This window comes from Squalius cephalus, assembly GCF_949319135.1.
Source record: "Squalius cephalus genome assembly, chromosome: 24".
NCBI classification, from domain to species: domain Eukaryota; kingdom Metazoa; phylum Chordata; class Actinopteri; order Cypriniformes; family Leuciscidae; genus Squalius; species Squalius cephalus.
Genome location: NC_137145.1, coordinates 23,670,811 through 23,696,109, shown reverse-complemented (window position 1 = coordinate 23,696,109; position 25,299 = coordinate 23,670,811). Strand labels below are relative to the sequence as shown.

Genomic DNA, 25,299 nt, shown 5'->3' with positions numbered 1-25,299 from the left:
TCATCTATACCCGAAAAGCGCAAAGGAAAAACCTTTCCGTTTTTAGCTCGTGTAAATTGTCCCAAATGCTGTTTGTACACGTCCGGCAGACGGCCGTACACAAGTCGACTTGCGCCAAAAGAGAAACCCTTGAACTTGACGCACAAGATAGCTTACGCTACTCCTACATCCTACGTCATACATCGTCGAGTGTTACTCTTTTCGACTTGCGTATATGGCTGTCTGCCGGAAGCTAGTTATTTTAGTCAAAGTTTTAAATATGGATATTTTTCCTACACAAACGCATCACTTATCTTCAGAAGGCCTTTATTAAAGGAGAACTCCGGTCAATTTTAACATTGAGCTCATTTTTTTGTACATTTGGAGTGCTGTCAATACAGAGAGCAACGACAAAAATCGGTGTTGCCTACACCGAGTTATCCTCTTTTTAAAATTTGCACCCTGTTGACTTCAATGGGGCAAGTTTTAAACCTGCTTTTAGCCTCTTAACATCCTTGATGTGTCATTACAAGTGCACAGGTCATGTGAGTGATTCCTTCGGAGTGAACGCGGGTCAATCTAACTGCAGTAGATGTGAAAGATATGAATAAAAATTATATTTATTTAGCCAGCGCTCATACCTGTATTTATTTCCTGTTTTCGGTTAAAGTCCATAGTAATCGATTGTCGAGTTCACGCGCATGATCATAGGTACTAAACCAATGCGTGTGAACTCGACAATCGATTACTATGGACTTTAACCGAAAACAGGATGTAAATACAGGTATGAGCGCTGGCTAAATAAATATAATTTTTATTCATATCTTTCACATCTACTGCAGTCAGATTGACCCGCGTTCACTCCGAAGGAATCACTCACATGACCTGTGCACTTGTAATGACACATCAAGGATGTTAAGAGGCTAAAAGCAGGTTTAAAACTTGCCCCATTGAAGTCAACAGGGTGCAAATTTTAAAAAGAGGATAACACGGTGTAGGCAACACCGATTTTTGTCGTTGTTCTCTGTATTGACAGCACTCCAAATGTACAAAAAAATGAGCTCAATGTTAAAATTGACCGGAGTTCTCCTTTAACCCCCCAGAGCCGTGTGGAGCACTTTAATCACGGATGGATGTGCTTTGATGGACTTCCAAAAAAATATACCCATTGACTCTCACTAAAGCTTGGAAGAGCCAGGACTTTTTTTTTTATATAACTCCGATTGTATTCGTCTGAAAGAAGAATGTCATATACACCTAGGATGGCTTCAGGGTGAGCAAACCATGGGCTAATTTTCATTTTTTGCTGAACTATCCCTTTAAAGGGAGTTTATCACTGTGATTGAAGGACAGTGTGAACATCCGCTTACAGTCCGGAGTTCTTATATGAGAAAGTAACATCTGAACATTAATAACAATCTGTGTATCTGCAGAGGAAGTGTAATTGAGTCAAAAGCACAGACAGATGGTGCGGGTTGTTGCGGGATGGTTTGGGGGCAGGGAGGGTGTTTACTGGTGTGTAATCCGCTCTGATGTCACCGTGTGCTGAAGGAGGGGTCTGAGATCCGCTCGCTTAATCCCCGTGTGCTGATAATATAAGAACAACCGACGAAGATGAAGGCGAGCCGAACAGCTCTTCTTCATCGCTTGGGCTCATAACAGGTAAGTGTAACGGATGAGACTGTAAACTGCTGTCTGCTTGTCGTGTTTTACTGAGGGCACTATGGCTCGTACAGGAGCTGCACCTGCTGGATGAATTCACTGGGGAGGGAAGATGCGTTTGCCTCAGCGCAGGCCCGCTACATTATCAAACAACACGCTTTTAACTTTTATTACCGACGGAAAGTTTTTAAATTACACCGTTAAATCTTATTTTGGTGTTTTACTGTGTGTTTAACTACAGAAAATCTTTATTTTATAATGTTAGGAGCGACGAAATGTCCATATGGTTAGCGGTATCACCTGGAAGTGACTGACTGCTGCAGTCAATTTACACAGAGACATAGGAGACAATACAATCATTGCGGTTTTATGCTGAGGCGTTTCCAAGGTTTTAAAGTCGCTTCTGATATTAAGACGAATAAGAAGCAAATTGTTAGTGTTAATGGTGAGCTAACAATAAAACCGTGTTTTGTCCAATATACAGTGAAAAATACTATCGATTTTTTGTTTAATAGTTTTACAGAACATTAAATGTAATCTTAAAACTGTTTATTGTTATTGATAAAACGTATGAACAACGTTATAATTTACGGTGAAAATCTATGCTGCTTTGACAGTCCATCCAACAAGACATGTGCATGCACTTTTCAGAATATGAATAAAACGTTGGAAACAATGTACAATTCACCAGGCTTGTGATTTAGAGTGAAATATTTCAGACAAATTTGATGATATTTTTATTAAAAAAGTATTTTTTTTATCTCTTAATGCACATTATGGTGTTTTATTTTACAAAGTTAAATTGTTTAGTTTGCATCTTTAAACCATATCTTTATAGCATTGTTTTAAAAGCCGTGGTTCATAAGGCCGAATAGGTTTTGATTAACTTCATCATGTGATTTTAAGTTTTACCACCTGTATTAATATGGTTATCAGTATTAAAGATAGTTGTTCAGTTATTGGTAGCCTATTATACGAGATATTTATTTATACAGTTATGCACTATAAAATGTATATGCATCAAAAGGTCTCTCATAATGTTTGAGACATTGTCATTATAGTCTTTGATGAAATTCTAGCAACCACAGCTGTCAAGGGTTTTTTTTTTTTACATTACAGGATTTTACAACTGCAGTGGGATTTACATTTCACTTTTTTTTTTAATGACTCATTCATTAAACCTCCTGTGCCTTACTGTACCCACTGTACATTAAACCTATAATTTTTCTAATTTCTTACACAGTTATACTCTAATTGTAGAATGTAAAAAAAATATATCATTGGGTGGCACCACTAGCAAAAATGTTTTTGTTTTTTTTTAACTCAAAATGAGTGACACCACCTGCCACCGGAACTGCAGAGTGACCCTAATATGCATGCATGCTCTCAGCTGTAAACAATACAAAGAGGCTGCATGCATGGTGAAAGTGAAGATCTCTGTTTAAATAGGGAGGTAAATCCCCTGGCTTTGGGTTTTTATGGGAGGTTTGACAGATGAATCTGCTGAACTCCAGGACTGGTAGAGTATGCAGCATGACGACTGCCCACGGTGAGGCCATCTGTGACAGTGCTACTGCCATGATAAACCATGTCTCTGCACAGGAACAAGAACATGCAGTGTGTTACTCTGTCATTATACAGACACATTGCTTGATTAGACATTAAGTGCATCTATAATTTACACTGCCTGGCCAAAAAAAAGTCGCTGTTTGGATTTTGCTTTGGGATGTACTGGAGTAGACTTTACAGAGTGCTTGACTATAACATCACAACATTTACTTCCATCAAGAGGTGCATCAATGTTTGGCCGAGATCTTGTATTGACAATGCAAGAGTCCAGCACTCTGTAAAGTCTTGTAAGGACATTAGCTCTAAGGGGAAATATTAATAATAATCCATAATTACCAATTATGATTAATTATTAATATTTGGGTCAGTTAATCAGATTAACTTTGAGGTAAGCCAAAGTAATATTACAATCAATTAATCAGTTCCAAAGAACTCTTTGATTATTCATTTATTCTAAGGACAATGTATTGTTCATGGTCGCTGAAAAATAATTATTCCTTATGTACAGCAATTAGCATGTAGCAAGATCAAAATCGTAAAAGGGACTTTGTATGCAAACAGAGGATCAGAAACCAAATTCATAATCGTGCACAAATTTTATTAACTAAATCACAAACATAACTAACACTAAACAAACATAAATACATTCATACATCCATACATACATGCATAGGTAAAGGGGTGAGTGGTGTGGAACAGGAAATAGAACTATGGAATAAGATCTCAGTATGAGAAGAAGAACCATCAGCTTATTTCATAGCAATCTCATCAAAGAATACTTGCATGGCAGTTGCAATCGTGGAAAATTCTTGGATTGGATTGGATTCGTTGATTGGGTCTATGGCCTTGAAGAAAAGCATGGTGGCTTCGAGCACATGGCTGTTGTGAGTCGAAGCCTGCTGTCCTGGCTTGAAGACCAGGAGTGGATCGTTGAGTCAGTGATGGTAAAGTTGCAGTTGTTTTCTAGATTGAAGAAAAGTCTGACTCCCTTTTTGGAGTATGAAAGCATGGCAGGCATTGCTCAGGCCTGTTTGGGCCCAGGGAGCTGGGCCCAAGTGGGGGGGAAGGGGTCCAGCCCCTCCCCCAGTAACAGCAGAAGCTGCCTTGTTGTCGGATGAGAAGCGTTGAGAAGAGAGAACGGTCACTGTGGTCAGTCTCTAATAAAGCCTGAGAATGGCCACCCCTCTCTGGGTTTGCTGTACCAATGAGAAGGGTGGACTGTCTGGCGGGAGTTTCTTCTGTCACCAGGATTTACAAGCCTTTGTCTTAAGCGTGCTCACTCGGACTGGCATGCTGGATTGGTGTTTAATGACACTACTAAGGAAGATTCTTAGTAATTCTAATGTGTTGCACAGCTATTGGCATATCATGTACACAATCATTTCGATCTTCAAAGCAACAATTTATCGAGACCAAACATGGTTACATAGACAGTTGGTCTTGTAATAACTACATAGTATCAAAGAGATCATAGTATCAACAGAATTATTAAAAGACAAAACACACAACAGTAAATCATTCTCAAAATGTTCTGGAATGCCTGTTCATTTCATGTCAGTCAGTTCATCAATAAATGAATGCAGGAGAGTTTGTTCTGATATCTGTGGCAGAGTTAGTTACTTGTTAGCATTCCTGAGAGTCATAAAACATCCTATCTGATCGCGGCCATGGCAACCAGGCCCCTTTCACCCCGCCTGGGGGTTGGGACCCTGCTCTCGGATGGAAGTTTTAAAGATTGGTGTGTGCATATGGCAAATAATTGTGTCTGATTTGTCTCAGTCGCTACAGATTCCCCCCCTTTCGGTCGTTGTTGTCCCTCTCAAGGACAACCACGAACGATGTTGAAAGTGCAGAAAGATCAGACACTGTCATACAAGGCTGGAAGGCCATGGTGGCCTCTGGTTGCTGGTGTTTCCTGGAGCGGTGGTCGTTCCACCAGGTGTTGTAGACAGTAGCCAAGTACAGGTCTTTGAGTTGGTGCAGCAGGTGCCGAGGCAGCAGGTGCCTTGACAGGGTGTCACCGGTCATTCTGAAGTTAATTAGTTTCGGGGCAGGTGTTTGCCTGTGGTTGCAGGAAGGGGTTAGGGCTCTATGTAGCATAGAGAGGTTTTCAGGCCGACCTAGTGCTGGTGGCAGGAGGTCAGAAGGTAGTCTGAAGAATTGAAGTGTTGCTCCGTCCTTATGGCGGTGCTGATGTGAGCTTGCCTAAGCTGGGGTAGGCAAGGAGTCAGATGCTTGTATTTTACAGGACTCCTCGGGTGAGTCCTGTTCAGGGAGCTGGTTTGCGTGTGTCAGCAGCTCCTGTAGCTCTGAGTCAGGTGTGTCCAGCTGTCCTTGTGGAGCCTCCGATTGACACCTGTGTGAATGGTGTGGAGGAGGATGTTGTCGTTGACAGCCTATGGTCATTTTGTGGTGTTTGCAGGTGGAGGGTGCTGTCCTCCATGGCTTCTCCAAGAGCTTGACTGTTACCTGGGTTACCTGGACAGTTCTGCGCTGGTGCTGGGCATGCTCAGTCCAGCTGCGTTGAATCTGGTTTGAAACTCAGTCTCTAGCTGGTGTGTGAGGCTTTGAGCACAGGTCCGCTCCTTGTGGGACGCTGTGATCTTTATAGAAGGTTGTGTACCTTCTGTTTCCCACCCAAAAGGTGGGGTAAGGAGATGATACTCTTGATCAGCCTGGTGAGGCTATAACTCTGGCTTGGGTCATGGGTCGTTGGTCCTCTTCTCTCAAGGTTCAGTAACGTTTGGCTCTGGTGCTGTAGGATGTCAGCAGCCTTGGTGGAACAGTGTTCCTTGTGAGGGCTTGTCAGTTCTTTCGGTCTCCTGTCTGGTTAGGGTCAGATTGAACAGAGGATCTGCGACATTTTTGACACCCTAGGGGTGAGAGGCTAATGCATGACCCTAAAGAGTTCAGAGCTAAGGTTTGATAGGTTAGCTAGGTATGTAGCATAAAGCTAGGTGTTTATGTGTAGCTTGTCAAGTGTGTCTTGTATCCTTATCATCTTAGCTGTGGGTGTTAGTGTTAGTAGACCTTTTTTTTTTGAAAAGGGCATAAGCCAAGAGGAAATAAATGACTTAAGATGGTTCTTATGGCTAAATTATTTCTCTGGACTTAACTGGTTGTTCACAACGGGCTTGGCGAAGTGAATGATAGTAGGAAAAGGACAGTTTTCCTATTCAGATTATGCTTATTATCAATCCTCAGGACTATAGTTATGCCCTAGTAATCGTTGAGATTACTTGTTTTGCAGGGTCATAAAAATGAGTGCACTTGTTGAAAATAAACAAAATCACAAATAAAGGTGTCTCTGGTTCCTTTCTGGGCCCTATGGGGACTGGAACCACATTAGAACAAGAGGGGAAATGTAAATAAATCAAATAAATGAAAGAATAGACAAGTGAATAGCTGACGGCTATTATCAAAGTAAAATAATAAATAAAAAGGACTTAAATAAGTGATAAAAACAGCAGGAATCATCTGAAATTGGGAATAATCAATGGCACGAGTGGCTAAACTTTGCACTGTGCACAGCACAAGCTGTAGAAAAAGGCTTCAAGTAAATGATGCTAACCGCTAACTGTAGCAGTTATTATTTAGCTTGGTCTAAGCTGAACGGACGCTAGGTTAGGTTGGCTTAGCTCTCTAGGCTGATTTGTTTACAATATGACGTTATGCGTTTGCACTTCCTGTGACAAGTCGTTGTCAAGGGAACCATGTCAGAGCAATTCAACAGTCTATGACGAATGTCTGTACATTTGAAATGAGTCATACATGTTTAAACAAGTTAAAATGTGGCGCCTATACTTTGAGTCTTTCCTAAACTTGATGTTACATTCAGTAAAATGCAAATGTGGTTTGGCATTTGAAACTTTTACTCATGTAATGCTTCTCTTTACTTTAAACAACTTCTTCTAATTGTTTAAAAGTGAGGAAATGGATTTGCTGTAAGTTAAAGCTTGTCTAAGCATACAAGGTTACGTCCATCTCATGCATAAATATTGACTTTCAGCGAGTGAAACAATCTTGATCACTAAGTAGCTCTGCTTGTAGATGCAGCCCAAAATCTAGATGAATTACATCAATCTAACAATAATTTGTAAGGCCTTTACATTGTAGAAAGGAGGGGACATCACCCAAGTCTACGTGTATATAACACTGTACTGAGATTTCTTCGTCCGAACAGATTAAACAATGCTGCACTTTGGATTTCTCCAGTCAAGGCAGAATAATAAATACCGGCACAGCATGCCGCTGAGTTGAGCTTCCTTTGTCAAACAGACTTAAGCTTTAATGCTGAAATTGCCGATACTAGTTAAAAATCTATGACTTTTTATTCTTAGTAGAGATGTCGATTACAGCTATCGTTTTATCTGCACTTAAACAAGCCAGTAACTAGTGATCAAAGTGCGTATCGCAGGTTGTATCCTATTTGGATTGCAATGATCAAATGTCTGTATGGTTCAAAAGCAGTGCATAGTCTGTTGGCGCGTTGGGCTTACGTATGCATTCAAGATTTTCTTTAAGTCAGTAAAATTCTAATTTTACTAATGCCGCTTCCTGCTTCTTTTGAGCACACATTTTCATCTACTTTAAAAGTCCTATGTCCTATGCTGACTATGAACTTTGTAGCAGCGGTTTACATTATGGTCGGGCTTTGTGTCTTCTGATCTTTGCCGTTCAGAGTCAGTGGGGTTTATGAACCCTTTCTGATGAGGCCTCGTGTGTTAAAGGCATTCTGCGTCAGGTCACACATTGTTGAGTGGGCATTGCATGGAGCTGCCAGGAATGGTGACTAACTGGTTTTGGAGAAAAAGGTTCTTGGAGCATCGCTTCATGTGTCGTTTCAGGGTTTGTCTGAATTAAACCTTTTCCTCTGCACCTGCAGAGCCTCTCAGGACACTGGCTGGTGACTGTCGAGCCAAGGGTTTGACTCCTCCCCCCCTTTGTACAGGGCTGGGGGAGCTTATGCGGCTGATGTGAAGTTTAGCTTTAGCAAACTTTAGAAGTTTATGTGAAGTCCATTTGCAGGTGGTTGGACTGTTTCAGTTCTGTTCAGGGTCACATTCTGTTTGTCTATAATGTTGCAGCATTGTTGAGTCAGTGTTTGGACTTCAGCTCTGACTGGACACTGATGGCTTTAGTGTCTCTCTTTGAGCTCAACCAGTTTTTTAAGTTCATTTACCTCCTGTTTAAGGCCTGAGGGAGCGTGGCTAAGGAGAAGATGATGCTGGTCAGCTCTTGGTGACTCAGGCTGGGTGTCAGACGTCCGCTTTCGTTGTCGTCTAACGGTTCCCTTCTCTGCCTCGGCAGGTCGTTGTCTGCTTCAGGCTGGAGGATGTCGAGGACGTGGCTCTGCCGGTCTCCAGGTGGTTCTGGTGGGTGGCAGGGCTGGATGTCTGAGGCCTACTGGCATACTTTGTGGGAACACAAGAGAGAAGTGACAAAGGCCAATGCAAGTTTCTACAGAGGTGGCTCTGTGGGCCATTAAATTTAGTGTTGGTGAGCACACAACAAAAGGGTTTTGAGTATTCAAGTTGATGTGCTTTAAGCAGCATCGACTGATGACTGGCCTCTTACATGTCCTAAAACTATTACTCAAAACTGATGGTTCTTTTCACGTTTTACTACGAGAGTAGCAAATAGAGAAAAACAAAATAGAAACAATAGAAATCTGAAAGGGAAGGGAAGGTGTGTTCTACCTATTTAAGTTTAGCTAGGAGACATAGGTAAACAGGTGTCACGTATGGGTTAAGCTGCTGTAAGACGAAGCTAGCAGGGACACATCAAACATCAGACAAAAAGGTCAAAAGAAGAAGAAACAGCGGGAAGTGTCTCCCGTTCTGTCTTTTGCCGACTGTGCGTTTACGTTAACCGTACTTCATGTACTTAACTTGGTGCTAAGGAGTAAGGAGGGTTAAAGCACAGACAGGGGTTAGGATTCTAATGACCTGGGTCGTTACAGAAACAACAGTTGCTATAATTACTGTAATCCTATAGAGAGAGGGAAGATGTCGATAGGAAGTACCTAAGATAAGGTATAAGTAAAGGTAGAATGTCCTTATAGCTCAAAACCAAAGGAAAGGGAAACAATTGATTTAGTTAAATCTCAAATTTAGTTAAACTTTATTTAGCTGAATATGGAAATTCAGGCTAAAATAAAGTAAGTAAATAAATTGAATAAAATCAAAATCAAAAGTAAACAGGGATTGTCCTCATAGCCCTGGTAACTAAAAGGGAAATTGAATAAGCAAATTGATTTAATTAAATCTCAAATTTAATTAAATTCAACTTAACTGAATAGGAATATTCAGGCTCATCAGGTGTAAATACACAAAATAAAATAGGGGTAGACTTAAGTCGAAATAAATGAAACACAAATAAAACCAAGGTATCTGGGTTTCAACTAAAGTGAAACCAAAAAGGGGGGGTCGAGAGAGAGAGAGAGAGAGAGAGAGAGAGAGAGAGAGACAGAAATAGAGAGAGGGCGGAGTAGTTTAAACCGCCTATGATACGTGCTTCGTGAAGCTCGGAAACCGGTGTGAATCATTTGTCTCAAATCAGTGATTCTGAGCATGTATCAGACTGTTAAAGTCACAGGATTTCAGTAAACGGGCTTTGTTGCGCGTCATAGATATTTAGAAATTATTCTAAATTTCAACGGTTCGTGAAACAATGTGTATTTGATTTCTATGTGATCTTGTATCACTTTATAGATTCGTACACATTTAATGACACATTTGATAAAAGGAAGAGGCGAATTTAATAGTCTCTTTCATAAACGAGCCCTACAGTTTATTAAATTATTGTGCCTTGAAAGACACCTCATAGTATTAGATAGTTTGTGCGTTGCTATAACATGCTTACACCTTTGATCAAACCTTTGCGATTGGTTTGTTAAAGGTGTTTCATTACGCTGAGTTCTCTACACTTACACTGTTCTGACCAGCAGGGGTCGCCAAAGAGGGCGCTTCAAAACAAAGAATCATTTGTGATGCAATTGACTCCTTTGATTCAAAGCCTCGAGAAGCTTTGACTCTTGTGTTCCAAACACTACCCCTTTGTTTCAAGGGCCACGGTCCAAAGTCTGTAGTCTTTGGTTTAAAGGTTACACTTTACGCTCGCACGTGTCTAAGTTTTAGTCAGTGCTAAAAGCTATCACTCGAGGTAAAGGGGCTTGTATGCGTGTAGGGTTGCTAGCGAGCTGGCTTTGGCTACACGCATTCACTTGTTTACACAAGGGGTCTGTGAGATTGGTGCTGTTCTTCACGTAAACAGAAGTGCCTGCTCGCACTTCAGACACACTGCCAACCAGCAACACAAGTCGAACGGAGCAGCGTTCGCATTGTGCTGAAGGTTTGCACTGAGTCAGAGATTGTCTAGTTTAGACACATGACGTTGCATGTAAGTGATTCTTTCACAAATCAAACAGCACCGTTCTTTCACAGACAATGGCAAATTCCTAGTTAGCTAGGCTAGAATTTATACCACTAAATCGACGCGATTGTTTCATATGTGCGGTTTAGCAGTTTACTATGAATACAATGACGTGACGAATAATAATAAGGCCTTAAATCGGTGAGGAGGAACATCGCTCAAACACCTTAAAAATTGCTGAAAATGGGGATTTCTTCGCCCATCTCAGACTAATTTGTTCTGGTACCATCTATACGTGCGGCTAATCTGAGATTTCTTCGTCAGAGAAGGCTTACGATCACTTTAGAACTGAAATTAGGGTTGCTTCGCTAATATCAGGAACCATTTATACGCGCGGCTAATCTGAGATTTCTTCGTCAGAGAAGGCGTACGCACGATTTATATCTGAAGTTAGGATTTCTTCGCTAAAATCAGAAGTTTCTTATTGTACGATTTAAACATGCATAGTAGCATTGAGAAACTTTCTGCCATTCGTAGGAAGGCATATTCAAGCAATAGTTTTGCTGATTTTATCAGAAACTTGTACGTGCATGTATGAGATGTTAATAAAAACTTATGGGACAACATATGATTGATTAATGTCTGCTTGCATACAATGTTTAATACAATTCCCAAGATTCTCCACCATATGTAAGGACATTAGCTCTAAGGGGAAATATTAATAATAATCCATAATTACCAATTATGATTAATTATTAATATTTGGGTCAGTTAATCAGATTAACTTTGAGGTAAGCCAAAGTAATATTACAATCAATTAATCAGTTCCAAAGAACTCTTTGATTATTCATTTATTCTAAGGACAATGTATTGTTCATGGTCGCTGAAAAATAATTATTCCTTATGTACAGCAATTAGCATGTAGCAAGATCAAAATCGTAAAAGGGACTTTGTATGCAAACAGAGGATCAGAAACCAAATTCATAATCGTGCACAAATTTTATTAACTAAATCACAAACATAACTAACACTAAACAAACATAAATACATTCATACATCCATACATACATGCATAGGTAAAGGGGTGAGTGGTGTGGAACAGGAAATAGAACTATGGAATAAGATCTCAGTATGAGAAGAAGAACCATCAGCTTATTTCATAGCAATCTCATCAAAGAATACTTGCATGGCAGTTGCAATCGTGGAAAATTCTTGGATTGGATTGGATTCGTTGATTGGGTCTATGGCCTTGAAGAAAAGCATGGTGGCTTCGAGCACATGGCTGTTGTGAGTCGAAGCCTGCTGTCCTGGCTTGAAGACCAGGAGTGGATCGTTGAGTCAGTGATGGTAAAGTTGCAGTTGTTTTCTAGATTGAAGAAAAGTCTGACTCCCTTTTTGGAGTATGAAAGCATGGCAGGCATTGCTCAGGCCTGTTTGGGCCCAGGGAGCTGGGCCCAAGTGGGGGGGAAGGGGTCCAGCCCCTCCCCCAGTAACAGCAGAAGCTGCCTTGTTGTCGGATGAGAAGCGTTGAGAAGAGAGAACGGTCACTGTGGTCAGTCTCTAATAAAGCCTGAGAATGGCCACCCCTCTCTGGGTTTGCTGTACCAATGAGAAGGGTGGACTGTCTGGCGGGAGTTTCTTCTGTCACCAGGATTTACAAGCCTTTGTCTTAAGCGTGCTCACTCGGACTGGCATGCTGGATTGGTGTTTAATGACACTACTAAGGAAGATTCTTAGTAATTCTAATGTGTTGCACAGCTATTGGCATATCATGTACACAATCATTTCGATCTTCAAAGCAACAATTTATCGAGACCAAACATGGTTACATAGACAGTTGGTCTTGTAATAACTACATAGTATCAAAGAGATCATAGTATCAACAGAATTATTAAAAGACAAAACACACAACAGTAAATCATTCTCAAAATGTTCTGGAATGCCTGTTCATTTCATGTCAGTCAGTTCATCAATAAATGAATGCAGGAGAGTTTGTTCTGATATCTGTGGCAGAGTTAGTTACTTGTTAGCATTCCTGAGAGTCATAAAACATCCTATCTGATCGCGGCCATGGCAACCAGGCCCCTTTCACCCCGCCTGGGGGTTGGGACCCTGCTCTCGGATGGAAGTTTTAAAGATTGGTGTGTGCATATGGCAAATAATTGTGTCTGATTTGTCTCAGTCGCTACAGTCTCCTCCAGCACATCCCAAAGACTTTCAATGAATTTAAGGTCTGGACTCAGAGGTGCCAGTTCATGTGTGAAAATGATTCTTCATGCTTCCTCCCAACCATTCTTTCACAACTTGAGCCTGATGAATCTTGACATTGTCATCCTGTAATATAGCCATTATGAAAATAAAGCCAAATAAAGAAAAAGCTACTGTAGTGGCAAACAATTTTACATCACTGAATAAGTGACAAATATGGATCAATTGTCTTTAACAATTATTTATTCCCTTGCAAGGAAAGGTCAGCAGTCATACAGTCATTACAAAGTGCCTGCAGAGTGTGACAACGAGTGGGGGATATCCTTCATTCTTTATAGTTGTTCCTACCCCAAGGTTGTTTTCCTGAGGCTACATCAAGATCTTAGCCATAACTAACATATTGTTTCGATTTGTCTATCATACTTAATCATATTACACCCTTGAATGGATACTCTATGTCTCGGTCATACATTCAGTCACATTAACATTTGTCCGGTCATATACAAGGACGTACACATACATATATTAATAAGAATATGTATCGACACCACATTAATCTAATTACCATCATATTTCTAAGATTCTATGAATATAATTAAGTGCCAACATAATAGAACATTAAATTTCTTCCACTACACACTCCATCTATTAGGGTTAGAAGAACTGCTGCCAAACATATAACATGTTAGAAACATAATAATCACTCCAATAATAATCCAGTCATAGACTCTTAAGCATTTGCCAATTTAAATCCGGGCAGTGTACATGGATGGTATTTTTAGGACATGATACATATATTTTCACGTTTTCACTCATATATTGTAGGATATACTCCTCCTCTACTACCTATGATTTCTGTGTGTCATTCAGGCAGCAGCATCTAGACAATGAGCAGTGAGTGGGCGGAGCCATGAGCCATAGGGAGGAGCCAGAGGAGGCAGGTCCCAGAGGCCCTCCCCCTCATCGCAGCAAGCAGCCCAATGGGACTCCTCTCGAGGGAGGTCGCCCCAGATGGAGGCCATGCCAGCTGCACAATCCCGATGCAGAAAGCCAAGGCCACCACCATCATCATCGCCATCAACAAGCCAACCAGCACCCATCTGGATCTAGCCAAGCTCCACCACGCCACCGTAGGCGGCATGTTCCCGGTCAAGCACAGCGCAGGCGGACTGAGAGCGGAGACACAGAAGTTAGAGCTGGCCAACAGCCCAAGCTGGGGGCGTCAAGACATCGTCGGGGTGGAGAGAGACTCCATCAGCACAGATACAGACAACAGCACAAAGAAGAAGAACAACAGGTGGTCAAAACTCCTCCAAAAGAACACGCTTCAGAAGCATTATCTCCAGAAGATTCCTCTCAAGAACTGCTGACTCCATCTCCTCAGGATGAACCAATCACTGATAGACTGGATGGAAACAGTCCAGATCTCTCCCATTCATCTGATACACAGATTGATCGTGATACAGATCCAGAACAGCCAGAGTCTTCAATGGACCAGTTGGAGGAGAAAGTTCAATGTGAAGAATCAAAGTTTGGTGAAGAGGAATTGGTGAAAGAGAACAAAGAGGAAGAGGACTATTCCAGGGAAACTCATGAACAAGACTATGTCCCACCTAAGATTACTTCAAAATGTCACCCTGAAAGTAAAAGAACCAGTCCGCGAAGAGTAGATGTTCCTCCGTTTGCCACATCTCCTCACAAAATGATGAACAAACCTTTTTTTCAGTCTCCACGAACCTTCCCCGAGACTCTTCGAAGCTACAACTCTGATCCCAAATCATACCCTACTCATTTTAACACCAGTTACGCTCATACAAACAAGAATAAAGGGTTTGATAGTCCCATGTCCCATGTTGTGGACCACCAAGATGATCTCTCAGACTCTAGTCCTGAAGCCCGCACTGATTCTTACCCTCAGCTAAGCCCAGATTCTCACCCTGAAGAGACTTTACCAGAATATCAGACAGAATCATCCCAATGCAACCTAACAGATCCTAATCCAGCCCTTGAGGTTCCTCAGATGTACAAGAGGAACGAGAGCATGACCATGGACGAGTCTGATGACCAGTGCGACCCACAGGAGGACATGGGTCAGCTCAGTTCAGTGGGCTCCAGGCTGCACCACTATGATGAACAGTCAGGAGATGAAGCCGAAAGCTCAGGGAGAAGCAGAGCCCAGGTCAGGAAGACATCAAGCTCGACTAGCCTATCACTGGACGTTCACCCCCAAGAGGAGACATTGGAAAATACTCAGCTTTCACCTGATCTTCAGGTTGAAGTAGTGGAAAGACCTGATAAGTTATACACTTCAGCCCAAGATCAAATAACAGAGTCTTGCAGAGCTACAGGAGATGCTGTCTCTTTGGCCATCAAGGATATTAAGGAAGCTATCGAGGAGGTGAAGACCAAGACGGTGCGTTCTCCCTACACACCTGACAAGATCACGGAGCCCGTGTGGGTGATGAGGCAGGACGTGAGCCCTGTCGAGGAGAACCATCCTCAACCACATCCTCAGATTCACTCATACCCACAGTCACCATGTCAGCTATCGCAGTCTTCTCCACTGTATGCGGTGAGTGAGTTTTCCTGCATAATGAACACAATTCCTTATGATGAAGTTCCTTATGAAACTTTATTCTAAAGTACCCCTTTTATGCTATTTTAAAGGCTTTCTCCTACAAAAGGTTTACATGCATCCAAGGTCAAAAAACACTTACATTTTCTCATAATATACATCGCAGCATCACCTCTTTTCTCACAGTGTCTGAGGTTCAGTCAAGGATTCGGACTCTCTAAAACCCTCCTTTCCACGAGTCTACTCTGCTCTGATTGGTCAGATGGCCTAGTCTGTTGTGATTGGTCTACCACTTACAGAGCTTGTCGGAAACCAAATTCAAATACCTGAATTTTAGCTCCAGAAAACAGCATATTCTCCATGTCAACAACACTATCCAAAGTCTTCCAGGCCTCAGCTACTCAGTGTTTGAGGGTCAAAATAGATGTCGTTAGTGAGCAGCCAATGTAGACATTGGCTGGCATTATGCATATCTGTTACAAACGTAAGTTGGTTCGAGCAGGAAGACTGAAATTACTGACGGCTCGTTTCAGGCAGTTCAGAATCACTTCTTTTTTTTTAGGAGACAAAAACTCATGAAAGGCAATATCTGAAAAAGCACAATAGGTTCACTTTATAAAAGGCCACAATTAGGCATTTTTGCAGAATAACGGCAACGTTTTTGCCATTTTTATTCTATAAGCATGGACAGTAAAGGAAAAGAATGGCAAATATTGGATAGAAATATTTCAATGCCAGACTTGCTGCAGCCATGGAAAACCTGCAAATGTCGGGATTGTAAAATTGTACATTAAAAAGTCATGAAAATCTATACAAAAATGTATATTGCAATTACACTTTTTAATAATGCTTGTATTGAAAAAAATTCAACAGCTAAAATTTTAATTTTCAGAAGTGCAGTCTCTATAAAATGATCTTTAATAATCTTTATACAGTAATCATTAATGCCTGGAAAAGTCATGGAATTTGACAACACACTCTGGACAGTAGGAATCTCTCTCTCTCTCTCTCTCTCTCTCTCTCTCTCTCTCTCTCTCTCTCTCTCTCTCTCTATATATATATATATATATATATATATATATATATATATATATATATATATATATATATAAATAAATAATATATTTACACAGAGATGTTAAAAAAGAACAATTGTGGTGATAATGCCACTTCTGATATTTAATAGCAGTGGGTTTTTTACAGGCTCCAGTTCAAGATGCTGAGCTTCCTTTGGGAGCAGAATCTTCTGGAGTCCATCATCAGGACCAGGATCCTGACATCAGTCCCTGTGTGTCATGTCAAGAGGTAAATTATTCTCTTTGACTTGCAGCTGATACATTTATGATTTATTCTTATACTTATTCCTTACGCTTTTACTGTAATTGTAACAATACTGTGTTTTTGGTTTGCAGCCTAGGAGAAATTTGGCCTCTTTCCCTACATATGTTGATGGTAAGTTTAAGGAAACCAGACTCTTATGATATGTGTCAAATAAGACTCATAAGGAATTTATTATCCTGCATTATCTTGTAAGATTGTAAGCCATTTGATTTTAAGGCTGTGACCCATGAAGCTTGTCAAGAATTTGTCCAGGATATATTTAATTATTTTCATGACAATTAAGCACATTTCTTCTCAGTTTTCATTACCATTATGCAAAATAAATAAATGATTGTAAAGTATTTTTCAACATATTTGTAATTCTGCTTTTATTATGAAAATAAATGATATTAAAAATGACAGGATGATTTTCATTACAGTATACCAGAACTGAGGTTCCAATGAGAATTAAACACGAAAGTAAAACACTGAGAGCATTTACAGTGATGCGAATCCTAAAATAATGCAGAGCATCAGGTTCAGTGTTCTGCTATCCCTGTGGTCTGCCTGTTTCCACAGTTCCTGGCCCATGTGACCCTGAGGATTTGATTGACGGCATCATTTTTGCCGCAAACTACCTGGGCTCCACCCAGCTGCTGTCAGAGAGAACGCCCACGAAGAGCGCGCGCATGCATCAAGCCCAGGAGGCCATGAGCCGCGTCCGGGTGAGAACACACACCCATACACACAGACCAGATGCTGTTTCTCTGGTGGACTAATTATTTGATGCTCCTGTCTGTTCTCATTTTAGGGCGTGCTCACACCAATACTTCACTCAATCACCAATATACTGATTCATCTAAGGTTATGTGAGGTTATGGATGAAAAACATGTCACATACATCTCTGAATATCTAGCCTCTTAACAAACAAATGTGAGTGACAGGTAGTTGATTCTGAGAGTCAGTTTTTGTCTCCGGGCCCGCTGATGTCATTCTGATCAGAGCTGAAATTTTGATGGTGTTTCCTAAAAACCTTCAATACCATAACATCCCACGCACCCCGTCCCCCCTTCAGCCAAATTATCCCGTGTTATTTCATTTGGGCGTATCCATCTTTTCCAAACCAATGGCATTGCGTCTGAGCTGCCCACCATGCCCTTTTATGTTTGTAGGCTTTATTTGACCGTTCTCTGTGTTTATTTGTCCTTTGCCGAGCAGACAGCCCAGACACAGGCCAAAATCAGAAATAAGGTACGGTGTTTGTTCCTGTAGACATGCAGGTCTTTAGTAAGATTAGTACCTGCAGTATTTATGCTGCTCTTTTTCCTTTGTCTTAAATCAAAATGTGTTGTTTGACAGGCTTTTATATGATTACAAGTACCAGGGATTCAAATGTAACAGCATCTCTGATGGTGGACTAGAGAGTGGTGTATTTACTAGTGCAGGAAGTGATGCGCTGCTTTAAGAGTGATAACAGTTTTTCTTGGCTCACGGTATCAGCAGGGCACTGAGAGCGGGCCGCCGTCCAGCACAGAAGTGGACCTCTTTATATCAACGCAGAGGATCAAAGTGCTCAGCGCTTTCACACAGGTGCAGAACACACTTTCATGCTGGTTTCACTTTGAATGTTCTTTTCAAAAATGCAGTGAGCGGCTTTGCATGTCGTGTGCTAGACAGACTTGTGACGATAGGCGAACAGGCTGGTCCTCATTGCTGCTTATTCTGGCCAAGAACTGTTTTTACGACATCATTTTCAACTTAAAACGTAAAACCTTTAATGCATTTTGGCCGTTCATTTACACAACAGCAGCGTTTTGGCGTCAAATTTGAAAAGGGTTTTCAAAGTGCACGTTTTTGACAACGATATCGTTATCGTCTCCATGTAAACTACAAAAACGACATCATGCGCATGTGTATTGCTTGTTGAATCTGTAGATGTTTCTTTACAAATTGACATCGCCATCTACTGGCCTGGCATTAATAATACAGCATTTTTATCCGTTTTCGTGGATCCGTGTGAACGGGGAACGTTTTGACAACGTTGTCGCATGCAAAGGAGAAACCTTTAGGTTTTTAGTACATTGTTGTTGTTTAAATGTGAAATTAGAAAGTCTGAGCGACAAAAGTACATTGAAAATGCAATTCATACATGCAATGATTTAAATGCATATCTTCTAAAGATGAACATGATTGATTTATTTATTTATTTTGATATTTTTATCGGAGCATTAAGTAAAACATTTCAGGGTGATATGACTGTCTTGGTATCATAATGAAGAGAAAAGCTTAATTAAAAGAATGAAATTCTAATTATTATTTTGAAAACTATTTAAAATTATATTTTATGATGTATCTTAATGTATGCAACCTCTTTTTTTTTAACTATTATGATTTTTTTGACATTTCTAAAAACAAAATGAAAAAGTATAATTAAATGACTGAAAGTCAAATTCAATGTCATGTGGTGCAACCGACATGCAGAAACAAACATTAAACAGGAAGTGACATCATAAAGAGGACCTGTCAACATCAGTAAGGGCTCATTCACACAGAACGCGTTTTTCAAAGCAAAGAGACGCAGGCAGTGGAATAGGGAAAGAACCGAAAGGTCTCGAGACGCGTTTCTTTAAAAATGTAACTTATTTTAACTTGAGCGCTGTGTTTTTAGAACGCAATGTCATGCGCGAGACGCTGCAAAAGACGCAAGACTTAAGCGCAGCGGTTATACATGTCCATCTAGCGCGTTTACATAGAAAAACAATGGAAAAGTAGCGCATTGGAGAAGAATAATTTGAACAGAATTCTCTTAAAATATCAGATATTTGGACCTTTTCATGTTAGATTAGTTAGTTCAGGTTGTAAAATGCCATGTGGTGTGACATGGCACTTTTTATTTGTTGTGGACACAAATACATACAGCAGTGACGGGAATAAACCTCATTATTAGTTGTGATCAAATGTTCAGAAACACAGACTGACCTGTAGCGTTCTCGTCTTGGCAGGAGACCATGATGGACCATCCGCTGAGGACCATCTCGTACATAGCCGACATCGGGAACATGGTTGTGCTGATGGCTCGTGGGAAGATGATTCGCTCTCAGAGCGCACAGGAGAACTTAGACACGGCAGAGATGCAACACACAAACCCAGCACGAGACGACCAGCGCCAGTACAAGATGATCTGCCATGTGTTTGAATCAGAAGATGTGAGTGTTTCAACTCTTACACCACGTCCTCACGGAAGGCTGCAAACTGTTGATGTTTGTTGTATTGCTTGGTTCTTTCTCTCTGTCAGGCTCAGCTGATTGCTCAGTCCATCGGCCAGGCCTTCAACGTTGCGTATCAGGAGTTTTTAAGAGCCAATGGCATTGATCCAGAAGACCTGAGCCAGAGAGAGTACAGCGACCTGCTCAACACTCAGGACATGTACAACGACGACCTCATTCACTTCTCCAAGTCTGAAAACTGCAGAGATGTAAGTTGACCAGTGGCCAGAAAGTGACAGTCGTTGAGCAGTATTTCTTTTGTTCCAATTTGTTTTTTCCAATGGACAATTATTTCAAATATGTGTGTCCAGCCCTGCAAAGTACCAATGGTTATTTATCATTGCTAAGCCAAACACTGCAACTAAGTTGTTTCAACCCTGTTACAGTAAGTTTGAAATTCATAAACTTAAATTCATAAAGATAACGAGTCTCTTATTAAATCATGCATATAAAATAAAAATATCAATTCGATTTCTGTTGATTTCTACACAAAACTCGAAAATGTGCAACGACCATTCAGCCCTGTTACATAAAAAAAAATGTTACAGGGTTGAATTTCAATTATATTAGATAGGAATATCACACTGTACCACATTATTTGCAGTCATTATTTTTGCCAGGAAAAAAGACTTTATACATATATAACACATGTTTAAATATTAAGCTTTGAAAAAAATTTAAAAGGTCAATTTAAACATAATAATAGAGAAAAACACCTTGATTGAAACATGGGAGAAATACTTGATAATGTCACTGTTTCTAATATAACACCAGGAATAGCCAGTAGACCATTATTTTAAAAGAGGGAAGTGTATGTGGCGCAACAGAAATTAGAGACAAAACCAGATTCTACATTTTCTCATAATATGCAAAAATTCATTTTAGAGGAAAAAATTATGTTGCCTAAGCATGATATTTTATTTTCAACAAAAACAAAATGTAGTTAGAATTGGACTTTTTTCGATTGAGACAAGCAAATCGGATGATATTCCAAAGAATAAAAAAATAAAAAAAGATTATTATTTCAAAATGAAATTTTGCCATGCACACTTAACAGAGCTAAACTATAAAATAAAATGACTAATGCTTTGACCTGTAATCCTGTAATAATGAATTGTGTCCGTGTGTCAGGTGTACATAGAGAAGCAGAAGGGTGAGATGCTGGGTGTGGTGATCGTGGAGTCGGGCTGGGGCTCGATCCTCCCCACGGTCATCATCGCCAGCCTGATGCACAGCGGACCCGCAGCCAAGTCCGGCAGACTCAACATCGGAGATCAGATCATGACCGTCAACGGCACCAGTCTGGTCGGACTGCCGCTCTCCACGTGTCAGAGCATCATTAAAGTAGGACTTGTTTGTTCTGTTGTGTTTTCTGTATTTCTGATCTGACAACAAACATTTAGTGTCTACTCCAGCCTTTCTCAAAGTGGGTGCCGCGGCACACTGGGGTGCCCCCTGACTGTGTCAGGGGTGCCGCCAAAAAATTACGTAGGCTAAAAAAAAAAAAAAAAAAAAAAAATCTGACATTTCATATATAAATATATTTGAATTTACATAAATACATTATTCTTCTTTTTAAACATATGAACGGATTAATAAAATTGTAAATTCATTTTAGATAAATATATATATAAAATTTGCATTTACATTTGGGTTATGCAGTGTTTTTAAATTATATTTTACACTGGGGTGCCTTGAGATTTTATGCACTTTTGAAAGGTGCCCTGACTGAAAAAAGTTTGAGAAAGGCTGGTCTACTCTACACACACTGATTCCAAGGGAGTTTCATGTTAGCATGTTGCTTTGCTAATCACTCAAAGCTCTAATAATCATAAAAATACATAACATACAAATGTTGGGTAAAATAGTCTGTTTTTTAGTAAGTTAAACTTAAAGTCCCCCTGTGTTGAAAATCAAGTTTTTAATGTTGTTTATATGTCTATGTGGTGTTTTTAATGTGCTTTAAGAAAAACCATGTGCAAATTCATAAGTCGACGCCATTGCTGAGTATTTTCAAAAGTCAGTTTGCAATCGCTGGTGTTTCTGACGTCACAAACTACCTTGTAACCAATCAGACCAACGTGTGATCGTCAACGAGTGGATCTCTGAGCTGGTGTGAGTGAGTGAGTGGAGGCGGGGCTCATTTGCATATTCATAGAACCGCATATATATATACTAAATGAGGCAAGAGTGTAGAGTTACATTCAAGCTATTTTAAGGCATGAAGAATATTTTTAAGGAAAATTTTGGTGATCTAAGATGAGTTTTAAGGGATAAAATGATTAACTTTTTCATTCAGGTCAGTGTGGATTCTGGGATTGCCTTGTTCACAAATAGTATCTTTATAAGAATTAAGGTATGATCACATTTACTGTTGTTCTGTGAATTTCCACGGGCGAAATCCAGTCATTTCAACAGGAATCCAGTGAATCGTGTATTTCGTGGGGGGGAGGGATTTCCGCACGCAGATTTGGCAAGTCGATCATGTGACTTTGCCGTGTTGACCAACAGAAAACTGGTTTAAACGTGACTTCTGTGTGAGCTTCATGCATCTATTGACAACCCAGCATACAGGGAACTTTGGCTTGTGTTCTGGCAATGTTCTCTCAAAGTTATGAACTAACATTCTTCCAGTAATGGTCTACCTGTTCTGTGTCCAGGGGCTGAAGGCTCAGTCCAGGATAAAGATGAACATCGTCAGGTGTCCCCCTGTGACCATGGTGCTCATCCGCAGACCAGACCTTCGCTATCAGTTGGGTTTCAGTGTGCAGAATGGCATTGTGGGTATTAACATCAAAACACTGGTCAGTTTTTACGGTGTTTTACTAGGTAGCCGCTGCTAACAGAGTTGATGTTTGGTTGTCAGATTTGTAGCCTCATGCGAGGGGGGATTGCAGAGCGAGGAGGCGTCCGCGTGGGCCATCGCATCATCGAGATCAACGCTCAGAGCGTAGTGGCCACACCTCACGAGAAGATCGTCCACATCCTGTCCAACGCCGTGGGAGAGGTAAAGAGTGTCCTCCGTCAACTACGGTTGGGGAGTCCGATTCCTTTTCCTGTATTCTGGTGCCTCTTCATTAAACAATTGCTTATATAGCTTAAAACGGTTATCACATACCTTGAAGGTTTCCCAAAGATTAACACAGCAACAAAAGTCTAGTAAGGAAAAAAAAAATCCAAGCAGTTAATCCACAGAGACACGCATGAATGTTGCTATAATGTGTGAGACAGACACACACACACACACACACACACACACACACACACACACTAGATGTCGCAGTGATACCATGCTGAAAGTCTGAAGACTCCCAACTGTGTGCTTACAAAGTGTATTACAATGGCATCGATTACAGCTTAGCCAATTATAATCAAGAACTGGAAGTGTTATTTTTGTCTGGCTATAGCATGAGACTAAATGTAGCATAATGCTGCCATCAAGGCAACGTCTTTTTCAGAGACGTCCCTGTTTATTTCAGCAAGATTCATTCTGCACGTGTCACAACAGTGTGGCTTCATAGTAAAAGAGTTCAGGCACTAGACTTGGCCAGCCTGCAGTCCACACCTGTCTCCTATTGAAAATGTGTGGTGCATCATGAAGCAAAAAAGCCAGACACTGCTTTGTTTACATTGCTGTGTCAGGGAGTGCAGCATGTGCGAGTGCTGAAAACCCGGACTGGAGTTTAATTTATATGGACTGTGAATGAGCCAGTGGACTGGATTTGAGGAAGCAGCAGCGTGGACGTCAAGGCTGTGGATAAAATGCGGAGTGGAGTTTATTTTATTAGTGCATTCCTCAAGTGGAATGGATTTGACAGACGGCGCTCTGAAAAGTGAACAGACATATGTGTTGAATTAGAGATGGTAAAAGTGAGTGGGTCCAATATCATTGGTCTTAAAATGTGGGTGGGTCTTGTCCAACCCATATACAGTGGTTCAGCCGGCTATGGTAGGAATCAAGATCGATCATAAACAATAGGGCAATGATATGCAAGGGCACGAGTCCAACCGTGTCAATGTTGCTTCACTTACATTCACATAACCACTCCCATGGCCTCATGGGATAGCGAAGTGTCCGTCATACTGACACTTCAGAATCTCACCTGAAGTAGTAGATCATCCGAGTACTTTTCGCCTATCATTTTACGAACACTATGAATTCGGACATACTACTACTTTCAAGTTAGCATGTTGCTGAGCTAATAGCTAAACACCATTACACAAGACTCGTCACTCGTATTGTTTTGAATGGGGAAAAGTGCAACGCTCAATATGGCGGAATGTTGACAGTTGATGTCAGATTTCATTGGTGATTTCAAATATGAAATTTAATCGTAAGCTTGGTGGAGTTTTGGAGAATTTGATATTTCCTCAATCAAAAAGATAGGAGCTGCACTCACATGACTATTGTTAATGGTTATCCAGTGAAGGTGAATACTGTAATCATGCGAATCTGTATTCCTCAGATCCATATGAAGACCATGCCTGCCGCCATGTACCGCCTGCTCACGGCCCAGGAACAGCCCGTCTACATCTGAAACTCCATCACCTCTACACACGCTGACCCAGACTTATTATTTATTGAGATATTAATATAACTGTTTACAGATTTATTTAACTGGATGTATGTATTTATTATTACATTAGTGCATAAACCAAACCGTTCCAGCAGCATCTGACCTGCCTTAATCTGTAGGTGACCTCTGACCGCCGTGATCATTCCACTGGCTTCAGTTCAGTGTTCAAACGTACCAAAGAGAATTGAGCGGCCCGACGCACGGCTGGACCTACACTGTCAGAGATCACCGAGCACAGGGACAGATTCACTGTAACTGTTGCAGACACACACCTGATTTACTGAGCTGTACAGTTGTCATCAATAAACAAAGTAAAGGTACAACATAATTGCACATTTTTCATTCGTCACATTTTCTATAAAATATTTTCCAGCACATTCGGTAAGATTTTTTTCCAATGTTTTTGAAAGAAGTCTCTTCTGCTCACCAAAAGCTAAATACATATAATGTAATACTGTGAACTACTATTGTAATTCAAAATAACTCTTTTCTATGTGAATGTATTTTAAAATGTAATTTATTCCTGTGCTAAAAGCTGAATTTTCACATGATCCTTTAGAAATCAGTCTAATATGATGATTTGATGCTCAAGAAATATTTCTAATTATCAATGTTAAAAACAGTTGTGCTGCTTCATATTTTACATTACAACAGCATTTAAAACAATATTAATCTTTCCTGTTTGATATATTTAATGCATCCTTGCTGAATAAAATAATTCATTTCTTTTAAAAAAAAAGTCCCCAAACTTTTGAATGATAGTGTAAT

At 40.5% G+C, this 25,299-nt stretch overlaps 1 protein-coding gene across 3 annotated transcripts; it reads left to right on the top strand.

Annotated features, from left to right (window-relative positions):
• Nucleotides 1–1,496: 1,496 nt before the first annotated feature.
• apba1b (amyloid beta (A4) precursor protein-binding, family A, member 1b) lies at nt 1,497–24,869 on the top strand. 3 transcript variants are annotated; one of them, XM_079860898.1, is made up of 13 exons: nt 1,520–1,641; nt 13,663–15,364; nt 16,571–16,672; nt 16,780–16,819; nt 17,267–17,412; nt 17,907–17,939; nt 18,192–18,278; nt 19,691–19,894; nt 19,984–20,163; nt 21,086–21,298; nt 22,615–22,734; nt 22,821–22,961; nt 24,421–24,869. In XM_079860898.1, exons 2-13 carry the CDS (start codon nt 13,703–13,705, stop codon nt 24,490–24,492), a joined length of 3,000 nt encoding a protein of 999 aa, XP_079717024.1. In that variant the 5' UTR covers nt 1,520–1,641; nt 13,663–13,702; the 3' UTR covers nt 24,493–24,869. The 3 variants fall into 3 exon arrangements, with proteins under 3 accessions (XP_079717025.1, XP_079717024.1, XP_079717026.1); XM_079860899.1 differs by lacking the exon at nt 17,907–17,939 and having other exon boundaries at nt 1,497–1,641; nt 18,189–18,278; nt 24,421–24,863; XM_079860900.1 differs by lacking the exon at nt 17,907–17,939 and having other exon boundaries at nt 24,421–24,863.
• The last annotated feature ends 430 nt before the right edge of the window (nt 24,870–25,299 follow it).